Source organism: Panthera pardus, unplaced genomic scaffold (assembly GCF_024362965.1).
Source record: "Panthera pardus isolate Hobbes unplaced genomic scaffold, ASM2436296v1 HiC_scaffold_6, whole genome shotgun sequence".
In the NCBI taxonomy this organism is placed as follows: domain Eukaryota; kingdom Metazoa; phylum Chordata; class Mammalia; order Carnivora; family Felidae; genus Panthera; species Panthera pardus.
The window spans coordinates 24,382,198-24,395,233 of NW_026526991.1; the positions used below are offsets into that span (position 1 = coordinate 24,382,198).

A 13,036-nucleotide genomic window follows, 5' to 3' on the forward strand; every position below is an offset into this window, starting at 1 on the left:
CCCTTATTTTGTCAGACAAAAGCTCAAGTTCAATAAGGGGGAGAGGAGATGTCTTACATCGGATCTGAATAAGAAATCATTTTAAGATGACTGTGACATTAAACTAAAATTCTCTCAGCATTAACAAGCACAAACACTAACAGTTAAGTTTTGGCACAGATGTCTCTGCCCTTCAAGGCTCTGGCAGACAAATGCTGTAGCAGACCAAACTATGATGGTTCTGTGAAGCAGTATTTGTTGCTACAGCAAGTGCAACAGGAGTATGCAAATTCTCTTTAGGAAATCATCTGGAACTGAATGCAGAATTGTTGGAATAGTGTGTAGGCCACATTTACATTATTCATGAGACAGTCTCCCTTCATTTTAATTTACATTCAAAATGCTGGCACAGAGCTTGCTCAAGTCACTGTCAGTAATAGAGCTTTTAAATTTGAGGAACAAAACAGAGAGAACACATAATTAATGTTATGCACTGAGCATGCAAGCATCTTTTCTTCCATTTGTATTTTTTAAGAATTGTCAAATTTTAAGATACTTGGGTTATATTTTGAAGAAATAATTTTTTTAAAAAAAGTATCTGACCTGAGTGTTAGAATATTCAGCATAAGGTTTTGCATGCAGGAAAGAAAAATAAAGCAGGAATGTTTCAGAAACCAGAAACAATTCAAGCATGGTCTCAACAGGAGTATATTCTCCCTTCTTGGGCTATATTCTAATGACCGGACACTGACACGGAATAAATATGTCTCCTACACACACAAGTGCTACCAACATTGAAGGGAAGTCAATAGAAGTGTCAGCCACTTCCTCAAGCTAAAACTGAGCAGTAAGTTCTAGTAAGTGAGATTCTTCTTATGAAATAAAGGCCCCTTCCCCTCAGCTCATGACTGGGCCAATGGTTAGGTGTACATTCATTCACCCAACTAGCAGGTGGGCCATAAGTAAAGTCCAAGCTGTTCAAGGAGAACAAAGTCCAAACTCCATAGCATCATACATAAACAGAGTAACCATAGTTTATTATCCAAACCAGAACACTTTAAAGAGTGAAAGGGAGCACTATTAATAATTACTCCAGGAAAACAGACATAAACCAGGACTGTCCTGGCAAGCCAGGATGCATGGTCACCCTACCTAAAGATATAGTTACCAGAGGGATGTTCAGTATCAAGTTGACAAGTAATGACTAATCTGAGTGACTGAGAACACTGGAGATTACCTATCAATTTTAGGAATTCTTTCTTTTTTTTTTTTTTCATTAATACGGTATTGTCTTTTTTTAGATTTTTATTTTTACAGATGGTCATGTTAAAGTAAAAGTATGAACAGTAAAACTATATAATATATACTTATTAACTTTTATTATATAATCCACTGATTTCCTTTGTTTAGCATTCAATGCTAACAAAAGTCTTGAGAAAAACAGGAAATACAAGGCAAGATATTTTGTCAGTGAATTTCATACCTTGGAAGACTGACCTATGATCATCAGTTTTCTGCAAATGGTGTAAATGTAAATGGTACCTAGATGAAGAAAAAGACTGTTAACATGTTTTATAGTTAAATAATGGCAATTTTGTATTCCAATTTCTGTTGTTTAAGTCTGTAGTCCCTAAAACAAGTGATCTCATGAGAAAGTCTGATAATAGAGAGCTTATAATCGTTACAATTTTTTTGTAACTTGCAGCCAAATCATTAAAAGAACTAATTTGAACATATTTTAAGTAAGTTGCCACAGGAATCTTTTAGTCTCATTTGAAAGGAAGCATAAGTTTTGAAATATATTGAACAAAGGAATATTTTAGTAGCATAATTTAGGTACCGTGTGGTTTTATTAATTCATACAAAATGCTGTTGGTTCCCATGGCTTCCCTATGATTGAAAAACTAAAGATTTATCTCCAAATAAGATTAGAATATATCTTTAATCAAAATAGCATAATACTAAGCAAAGAAACTCATGAAAATTTAAAATCAAAACATATAATTTATTTATTTTTTTATTTATTTGCAGTGTCATATAATATTTGCCCCATTATTAAGGTATAAGCACTCCAGTGAAAAACAGCATTTCCAACTCGTATTTAAAGTATGATATTTTTTTTTGTCAGGTCATTAATTAAATACCAGAAGCTAGAAAACTGGCAGAGTTGGAGCAGGAATGGGGAACAACATCACCAGACATCTCTCTATATACAAAGGACATTATCGTGCTATAAACATACCCCAAAGATGGTAACATACCTTTAAAAGGCATGTAATTATAATGACAAGTAGTCTAAATATTTTCCATAAAATATCTGATCTAAAATGCACAACCATCAAAATTCAACAGTTATGAATCCATGTTTGCACTTAAACTTTAAGAGCTACTCAGAAAACAGCATCTGCTTCAAAACACACACCACTTGATTAAAATACCCTTGTAAGCATAGCATAATAACCATTAATTATATAAGTCAATAACAAAAATATTGAATAAACTTTTTTTAATTTTTTAACGTTTATTTTTGAGAGAGAGAGAGAGTGAGCGAGTGGGGGAGGAAGAGAGAGAGAGGAAGACACAGAATCCAAAGCAGGCTCCAACTGTCAGCATAGAGCCCGACGAGGGGCTCAAACTCATGAACCGCGAGATCATGACCTGAGCCAAAGTCAGACACTTAACCGACTGAACCACCCAGGTGCCCCAAATAAACTTTTAAACACTTACAGCACCATAAACTTTATAGAGAATGCAATAGGTCATTAACATTTAAGGACTCAGCCTTCTCAGTGTGACTGCTCCCAGGCCATGGAATTAGTTATTTCACAGAAGATGCACCAGGGAAGAAACCAGTTGGCTAGTAACAGCTCAAGCCCAGCATTCTTATCTCAAGTGGTTTTTGTTTACCTTTACCCTTAATCTTTAAAAATGAAACTGTATAATAGTGTTTCTTCATTTTAAAAAAGTCACCAAGTAAGGATACCCACAGCAAATTCATGCCTCTCCACAAAACATGTGATTCAGGTGGGAGCCAGGAACCTGGGTAAACATGTCAGTAACGGGAACTGGGGAATTTCAAAAGACCTCAGGAGACTGCCCTCAAGAATGACAAGGGCCCTCTGTCCTTTAAAAATGTGATTTTAACCTTTCCAGCCCTAATATGTCCTGACTTATAACTGAATCCTTCTTTGATGGTTCAGGTTCTTGGCATGGCTCACAAATTCCCACTGCAGAAGTCTGACAGGGAGAGTAAACGATATAAAAGGGAAGACGGGTGAAATCTCAGGATACCTCTGAAAGTTTGTTTTGTTCTATTTTTAACTAAATCCCTAATATGAGTTTATTGCCTTGTCATGTGACTCCTTTTCATCAAAGACAGCCACCACCAAAATAATCTCACTATGTGAGGGTTGAATGAGCTGGGTTCAGGTTGGTTGTGAAGTAAGGTATTATGCAATAGTCACACACCCAGTTGGAGTTTGTGAAAGAACCAAAATTGGTTAACTATCTTAAGAAACCAAGAGTGTGTATGCATAATAGTCAATTAAAAGGAAAGAGAATCAGTGTTAATGTCTAACAGAAAAGGTGAAATGTATTTTTGATAAATTGACTGTAGGTCAATTTATTTTTCTTTAAACTCCAAACTTATTTTAAAACTACAAGGTCTTAGCACTTGTTAATCTCCCAGCTGGAATGCCCTTCCCCCAAATATCCAGATGTCTCAGTCAGGTGTTTACTCAAACGTCATCTCGTCATCTCCGTGAGGCCTTCCCTGACCCTGTTTACAATAGCTGCCCAGCTCCAGCCCCGCCTCTTTTCTCCCTATCCCCTTCTTGACTTTATTTTTCTCCATAGTACTCATCACTATCTAACACACCATTTAATTTTGATTTATCATCTCCCTGAAGCATTATGTAAGCAGGAGAACAGGGTTTTTGTCTGTTGTCCACTCCTGTGTCCCTAGCACTTAGAACAATGCTCAGCCCTTAATAACTTTGAGGTGAGTTAATTGAAACAGGGATAGTAGTCAGCAAAACTAAGTATATGTATCTCCCACAACCCAGCAATCCTACTCATGTACATAAACCCCAAAAAACGCTAACTTAGGTTTATAAAAAAGACACATGTAAGGATATTCATTGTAGAATAATTTATGCAATTATAGAGGTAGAGCAAACCAGGTGCCCATCCCGAGGGGTGTATGAATATCTGGAACACAATTCAACATGCAGAATTAACGAACTAGATTCACACATAGGAAACTGGTCAGGTTCTAAAACCATAGGACTAAGTAAAAAAAAATTTTAGGAAACAGAATAAAATCTAGAGCGTGATACCATACGTATAAAGAAAAAGCACATATCTAGTAAAGGTATGTAGAAGATACAGAAATTGTTTTTGGTTTTGTTTTTGTTTTAGAATATTAGGACATTTTTGTCTGTGATCTTAAAAAGACTGCAGCCAGGGAATTATGCTGCATCATTTCCACCTACCTCTTAAGCAAGGTCCAACCATGGGACCCACGCCTCAGGCCTACCACTCCTCAAGCACAGAACCTCTGGTCCTACCCAGATATGTGAGCAGTTCATGTGGAAAGATGGCAAATGGCTACTCAGGGAATCACAGATTCTTCATCTTCTTGAGGATGATCAGACACAAAAGCTTCATAGTCACTGGACTGAAAACTTCTTCCAAAATCAGGCTCATCTCTGGCAGCAAATGTGAGCTCTCATTTCAATCAAAATGTCAAAAAAAATTATTTGGAGAGGGAGATGAAGGAAAAGGCTAGGAAATGTACTTCCAGTTGCCACAGATCAGGGAAAATCCAATATGTTTTCTTTCAAGCTATTTTGTCCTGGTTTTACACATAGAGAACACACTGTCATTTTCCTTTCAAGAAATTATCCATAGATCAATATAGTAGGTGACTGATTGTAACTTTAAAGAGAATTTAAATCAAATTGAAATTGTAACTCCCTGCTATATTTTGACAGATAAGATTCATTTCAGAAGACAAATACAATATATATGTATGTATGTGTATGTATGCAATGCATATATGCATGTAAATACATTACACACACACACACACACACACACACACACATACACACACATTCTCAGAGCCCCTCACTCAGAAGCAAGTAGGAAGAGAAGATTGATAAGTAGAAAGCAACAGTCACTAGCCAAAGTATTTGAGAAGAGGACCAATGAATGTATGATGCTTAGAATCAACCTAACTTGCAACAGTCCTTTGATCTTTCTCCACTTATATTTACTTATTAACCATGGCCCCTACTTCTTTACACCTGAAACTGACTATCCCCACAGCCTCTGACCCTCCCTTTTAAGTCCCTGCTTACGAGGACAAACTAAAATGCAACAAAAATATTAAAAAGACAAAAACAAAATCCCCATAATCATCTTATTATGCAATGAATGTTTTAAATAACAAGACAGTCAGTCAAATTACCATCCAACTTGGCATTTAAATAACTTTCTGAAAGGCGTGATGAAAAATAAAAGACATTGGTATATACCATTGAAAATAATCCAGCAAAGGTGTTCCAGTGGCAAAGCCACCTGCATGATGAGTCTTAAGGAGGACAAAATCTGCAGGCACTGGGTCACAGATTCTTTATTCTGCAGGTTCACATCATTGTCACAGACCAGTTCATAGTTGCAAATATTTTTGCCACTTAAAGCATGAAACTGAAACGCAGGGAAAATATAAAGAACATAAATAAAGTTTATGCAACTTAAAAAAGCATTTTCTTAAAATGTGAAAAATTAAAATAGAAATGATTCTGCTTAAATAGATTATACAGGGCTATAGACTGAATATTTGTGCCCCCCCCCCCCAGTTTATATATTGAAACCTAACCCCCATTGTGATGGTATTTGGATGTGGGGTCTTTGGGAAGTGATTAGGTCATGAAGGTAGAGCTTTCATTAATAGGATTAGTATGCTTATAAAAGAAACCTTGAAAGAGCTCCCTACTGCCTTCTGTCATGTGAGCACACAGAGACAAGATAGCCATCTATGAATTAGAAAGTGAGTCCTCACCAGACATCAAATCTTCCAGCCCCTAACCTTGTGCTTCCCAGCCTCCAGAACTGAGAGAAATAAATATTGTTTAAGCCATCCAGTCTATAAACATATAATAAGATAAAAACAGAGAGGGAGGCAAACCATAAGAGACTCTTAAATAAAGAAAACAAACTGAGGGTTGCTGGGGGTAGGGGCAGATGGGTTAGATGGGTGATGGGCATTAAGGAGGGCACGTATTGGGATGAGCCCTTGGTGTTATGTGTAAGTGATGAATCACTGACTTCTACTCCTGAAACCAATACTACACTATACGTTAACTAACTTGAATTTAAATAAATAAATTTTTAAAAAACCATCAGTCTATGGATTTTTGTTATAGCAGCCCTCAAGGACTAAGACATATGGAAAGAAACGTGGTAAAAATGGTCTCTTCAAAGCATCTATTTAGTTAAGATTACTTGTCTTTAGTCAAAAAAGAAAAATTCAAAAGCAAAAAAAAGTACAAAATTCTATTTCCAAGAATATGGAATTGAATCACATTTTATAAACCCTCCTCATAGCATTTTGCCATATTAATGTGGATGCAATTATTACCATTTACACAATTCATTCACCAAATGTTTGTTGAACACCTCTGTTTGCCACACTCTGCTAAGCAACAGGGACTTGAGAATGAAGATGTGGTCCCTGCTCTTCGCAGAAGGAAAAGCATTCCAGGCACATGACGTGTTAGGAATGTTTAAAGTGGTTGCTGTGGTCACTGAACTGAAAGTCTTTTATAAGGTTGGGTAAGAAGGCTTAAAATAAAGAGATTAGGGGCGCCTGGCTGGCTCAGTCCAAAGAGCATTCAACTCTTGATCTCAGGGTTGTGAGTTCAAGCCCCACATTGGGGGTAGAGATTACTACAAAAAATAAATAAACTTTGAGGTGGCTGGCTAGCTCAAGTCAGTACAGCATGCAACTCTTGATATCAGGGTTGTGAGTTCGAGTCCCACATTGGGTATAGAGATTACTTAAAAATAAAATCTTAAAAAAAGTGAGGGATCAGGCTATTGAGATAGTCCATGGTCAGAACATGGGATGCATTCCATATAATTCCAAGGAATATGGATGTTAACTAAAGGGCAATATCAAGGGGCAGTGGAATAAAATGATTTGATTTATAGTTTAGAAGTTAATTCTGACAAAAGTGTGGAAAACGAAAAGCAGAGGGTGAGGCACAAGGCTACAAGCATGGAAACTGAGAGAGATCAAAGGCCTTTAAAGTAGTCCAGAGATACCAGGGTCCTAAAATGGGTGCTGGAATCAGGGATGAAAAGATTTAAGTCTTGTCTGAGTCCATGGGATTTTGATGTGGAAGGAAGATAGAGAGAGTGGTCTACAGTGATTTCCTGATTGGGTGAGTGGCTGGTGCCGATTATGAAAGAATGGTGGTAAGTTCAACTTAGGATATGTCGAGTGTGAGATGTTTATGACATATATCTCATATGAGAGATTTTGGCTAGAGAGTCATCAGTACTGCTAAAGCTGTGGGAGTGAACCCTCAATAGTACAAATGGGCCTTGTTCTACCACATAAGACTTCCCACTTGGATCCATGTGTACTATTTCTAGCCACCATATAACTGGTATCACAGAAAAAGAGATTTATAGATTGCATGTACATGTTGGAATGGTTATCTTCAAAATGCTCTGTTAGGGGCACCTGGGTGGCTCAGTCAGTTAAGTGTCTGACTCTTCATTTCAGCTCAGATCATGATCTCACAATTCATGAGTTTGAGCCTCAGGCCCTATGCTGACAGTGCAAAGACTGCTTGGGATTCTCTCTCTCTCTTTCTCTCTCTGCTCCTTCCCCCAACTCAGGCTCGCTCTCTCTCTCTCTCTCTCGCTCTCTCTCTCAAAAATAAATAAATAAGTATTTTAAAAAATGTTCCCTCAGTGTGCCTGGGTGGCTCAGTTGGTTAAGCACCCAACTTCTGCTCAGGTCATGGTCTCACAGTTCATGGGTTCGAGCCCTACATCAGGCTCTGTGCTGACAGCTTGGAGCCTGGAACCTACTTGGGATTCTGCGTCTCCCTCTCTCTCTGCCCCTCCCCCACCTGCTTGCTCACTCTATCTCTCTCTCTGAAAAATGAATAAACATTTAAAAAAATTTTTTTAAATGTTCTCTCTTTTAGAAACCAATAGTGATACCTAATATTGTTTGAGTATCAGGCCCTATTCTAAGTCTTTTATTATCTCAGCAATCCTAAAACAATCCTTTGAGGTAAGTCTTATTGTTATTTCTGCTTTAGAGATGAGGAAACTGAGGCACAAAGACATTACATAACTTCTCCAGGGTCTCATCATTAGGAAGTGGCACAGAAGCTCCTCGAACCCAGGCAGCCTGGCTCTATGGACCAAATTCTTACCAACTCTGCCATAATGCCTCTCTATAGTACGTATAATGGGGATCATTGAACAACATGAGTATCTTTACACAAAAATATTCTGATAGTAAAATATACATTATTACTGCTTCATCTTTATGCACTGAACTCCAAAATCTATTTCTCTAACAAAACTTCTCAAGACTTCTAGTTCTGCATTGTCGAGTTCCTGCTGGACTACATTCAATCCATTTATTCTCTTACTTATTTTATAGATATTTATTGAGAAGCACAGAGTGCCAGAACCTTACACTTAGCATGGAAAAAAACAAATTATTCATATTTTTTCACACCCTTCACAACAGTCCTGCTGACATACTCTTACATTTGCTTCACTGCTTTACCGTCTGCCTCCAGTCTTTGTCCTTCTAATCTATTCAGCGTGGTGCTTCTAAATTAATAGAAGATTATATTCTAGAATATATCATTTCATTTGTTCATTCACTGAATAAAGCTTTATTGTGCATCTATTACATATCCAGTACTGTTCCAGGCAATACAGATTAGAGATTAGAGCAGTTCCTGTCCTAATAAAGCTCACATTCTAGAAGGGGAGACAGGCAATAAAAACACAAACAAAAATGTATCTGATGATAATAAGTGATATAAAGAAAAATAAAGCACGAAGCGCAAGAGGACATGAAGTAAGGGAGGGATGAGCTACACAGACATCTAGGATATAACCTTTCTAGAAGAAGCTCACCAGTGCACTGGTGCTAAGCCAGAGAGGCTGGGTGGAAGCAGGATCATGCAATAATAGCACAAGAGAAAAAGATGGGGCCATGGATCAGGATAGCACAGGAGAGGACATAAAAGTCCAAACTCCTAAGCACAGGAGAGGACATAAAAGTCCAAACTCCTAAGCTTTTCATTCAGTACTCTTCCTAATGGGATGCCAACTTATAATGCCCAGTATTCTCAATCACGTACCTATGGTACAGCCAAAATGAACTGCTCAATGTACCCCCCAAACATGCCCTGATGTTTTCTGCTTATTAAACCATACACTGTTTCCAAAGCCTTGAATACTCATCAGGTTTGGAATAACATAGCTTTGGAGTTACTCTGATTAGGGTTCAAACACCAACTCTGCCCACTGCTTCAAGTGGGCTGGGTTTCTTAGTGTCTGTGCCCTCCTTTGTAAAAGAGGCATTATAGTACCCACCTTCTAGAACTATAATGCGGCTGCAAGACAATTCATATAACGCATATAGAAGAGTACTTAGCACCCACTAACTGCTCAACCAGTGAATCAATGGTAGCAATCAACATAATAATAATACTGGTATACTAGAAATAAAGCAGAGTATTTTTTGTATCAAAAGATCTATGTTTGATCTCCTGAGCCACTAGTTAACTGTGTGATTAGCTTTCTCTTTCTCTTTTGTAAAATAGGGATAATAATAGTTTCTAATTCATGAAGTTGTTGAGGATCGAATATGTTTTCCAAGGCACTTTGTCAACTAAAAGCATTCTACAAATATATAACAATAATAACCGCCTGCTGAAAGAATGATTATAGTGACACAATCTCCAAAACATCTCCACAAAGTTTAATACGTGCACTTTCTTCTCCGCCACTGAAAACATTTATTAAGCAACTTAGCACACAAGCAAACACCATGCTAAGCAAATGAAAGACATTTAGAAGCTGTCAACTAAAGAATACATTGCATGGCTAATCATAAATTGTAGCTAAAATAGCTACTGCTTTCATCTTACTGTATGAGCAGAAGTTTTGTCTCCAAGGCCTTTTGGAAAAAAGGCAGTTTTGAATTGATTCACATCTGCTTTATTCTCATCAAAGTTGACATGGAACTGCTGAAGGTACCTTCCATAGCACTGTAAAAGGGCCAATTTATATTCCTGAAATAAAAAGAGGACTTGATGCAAGTTTCAAAATACCATTTTACTTATCATTATTAAAATTCAGGAACATTCGTATTGTTCTTCATAGTATCAATATTGATTATTACTACTACTACTCTTATTAACACCATCACATTACTACTACCATTACCACTAGCGTTTCTAAACACATATTATGCAACACACACTGCACTGGCTGCATTATTTCATGAATTCTCCTCCCAACAAGCCTGTTGTGAAATAAGACCATCACAACCTCCAAGATGATATTATTCACCAGGGTGTGAATAATGATGATATAATAATGGGAATATTCACCAGGGAGTGTGTGGTAATACCTATATATACTCAAAATCCAAAAATTCAACATCAACCTATCCTGGTAATCCACCCACTCAGAGACGAAGATAAGTTGCATAACTAGCCTTGCTTTTCTGATACCTCCTAAGTTCCAAAAAAGCAAGAAAGGCGGGGGATGGGGGGGAGTAGGAAGGGAGGGAGAAAAGGAGGAAAGAGGGAAAGAAAGAAAGAAAAGAAATGAAGTAAGGGAGAGGAGAGAAGAAAGGTACGCTCTCTCTCCTCTCTCTCATCTGCCAACGGTCTTTGAGGCTACATTAGGATGAATCAAAAAAGTCTGAGCTAGGGTGCCTGGCTGGCTCAGTCGGTAGAGCATGTGATTCTTGATCTCAGAGTTATGAGTTCAAGCCCCATGTTGGGTGTAGAAATTGCTTGAAAAAATAAAATAAAACCTTAAAAAAAAAAAAAAGTCTGCGCTATTGTTAGCTAGGATTCTTGTTAGTTCTAATTCATGCTTATGTTCCCATTACAGAATCAGAGCTCATTTCTGCAGCCCACAGGGCACAGGTGACCTGGAGTTTCAGGGGAGGTGAGGTGAGCCAGGCTGTGGATATGAGTCAGCCTCCTCCCCAACAACTGTCTCCAGGAAAAGCAACTACTCTATGTGTCAACTGCCTGTAGGGGTACGAAGCCCCTTGGCAGGCAACCACAGTCAAACTTTTGTTTCTATTTCTATTGACTTGTTACTTGTTTACTAATTAATTCTGAATCTTTCCCTTTCTAAGTTGGTTCATAAAATGAATTCAAATCTAGGTTCCAAACAAGACTATTCCAGGGGTGCCTGGGTGACTCAGTTGATTGGGTAAGTGTCTGACTCTTGATTTCCGATCAGGTCATGATCTCACAGTTCCTGAGTTCCAGTCCAGCATCAGGCTCTGTGCTGACAGCATAAAGCCTGCTTGGGATTCTTTCTTTCTCCCTCTACCCCTCCCCTGTGCGCTCTCTCTCTCTCTCTCTCTCTCTCTCAAAAATAAAGAAATAAAGAAATAAAAAAGACCATTCCAACAAAATGATCTTTACTGTAACTAAAATATAGATTCTAGAATGGAAGTAACAAGTCAAGTTCATTTTCAGTACTCTACTTTTATCAGTCCACTTTCTCATAAGTGAAAGGTAGATAAAAATGTTTTCTTTGTTCCTTTAAGTAAATTTTAAAATATCCTATCTGGGCCTTTCTATCTGAAATATTCTGAATCCTGAGCCACTACACAGCATGCACTTACTTTATCAGCTTCTAACATGTTCTTCCATCCTCCCTCCACCAATATCCACTCCACCCACCTGAATACTCCACAAACAACCCCAAACTGTGCTATGTATCACCAGCTTCTTATATTGAGAAGCATAAAAATGAGAGGGGACACTCTTCTAATGTTTGTCAAAGTTATTCCATTTCACATGAATAAAGCTCACAAGTTGGATCTTGCCCATTTGTTTGTTTTGTATAGTTTTCCTACAGAAAACTTTTTTTCTATAGTTTTTCCACAGTTTTCCTTTATTTTCAAGTTTCTAAGAACCACCGTCCAATGGTATGAAGCTAAACTGATGCTCTAATTTTGGCAGCAGAAAATAGATCTTCATTATGAAATTTCTTCCACATCTTATTCTCCATTTGGTAAATTTCCCTCCAAAACAAAACAAAACAAAACAAAACTTCGTGTCCAGAAAATAGAAATGGAAGAAGAAAATGAAGCTAAAAAACTGAAGATCAAGAAAAAATTGAAAAAGTCCTAAAATCACCTTGGGTAAAATAACTCTTGGTCCGTGGATTCTAGATGTGTCAAACATTCATATTTAACTTGGAATAATCTGGGCCTATGCCAGAGCTTAAGGGGAAAACTTACATTATCATTAACTGAAACCCAGCCAGGTGGTCTTGGTTGGTTGGTCTTACCGAACCAAGCCCATGAGTTCACAGCAATCCAAGACGTGGGCATTAACTATGGAACCAGAAATAGGGCACAAGCTCAGTTTGGAATATTATACTAAGCAAGAAACAGGGCATGTAGAGAATGACTGCTATAATTACATATAGCAAAACGTTAAGGAGTTGAAAGTCATTAAAACAGGGCACTAGGAACCAGACAACATAGCAGCTGGGCCAGGAACCATGAAAGTTGTCACTGGGCAAGGTCAGTCACATGAAAATCAACAGGAAGTGGTGTCTGGGCTCCTTTGTATAAGGTAGGAACATGATGACTCAGCATTTCCTGTTGGGCACCTACCACACCCTCTGTTAACTAGGGACTGCGCTCCCGCCCCACCAACCCCAGCCAGCTGTCTTTCCGTTCAGGAATCTCTTACCTCTGGAAAATCTCAACTACAAAATTAAAAAACAAACACTTTTTTGG

At 37.9% G+C, this 13,036-nt stretch overlaps 1 protein-coding gene across 2 annotated transcripts in view; it reads right to left on the reverse strand.

Moving 5' to 3' along the window:
• Nucleotides 1–13,036, reverse strand: part of CFAP54 (cilia and flagella associated protein 54) — a 290,383-nt gene that overhangs the window by 268,751 nt on the left and 8,596 nt on the right. For both annotated transcript variants that reach the window (XM_019446503.2, XM_053894838.1), the window contains exons 3-5: nt 10,182–10,325; nt 5,520–5,691; nt 1,463–1,521 (exon numbers count right to left, since the gene is read on the reverse strand). In XM_019446503.2, the coding sequence (XP_019302048.2) occupies nt 1,463–1,521; nt 5,520–5,691; nt 10,182–10,325 (375 nt within the window). The remainder of the gene's footprint in view (nt 1–1,462; nt 1,522–5,519; nt 5,692–10,181; nt 10,326–13,036) is intronic.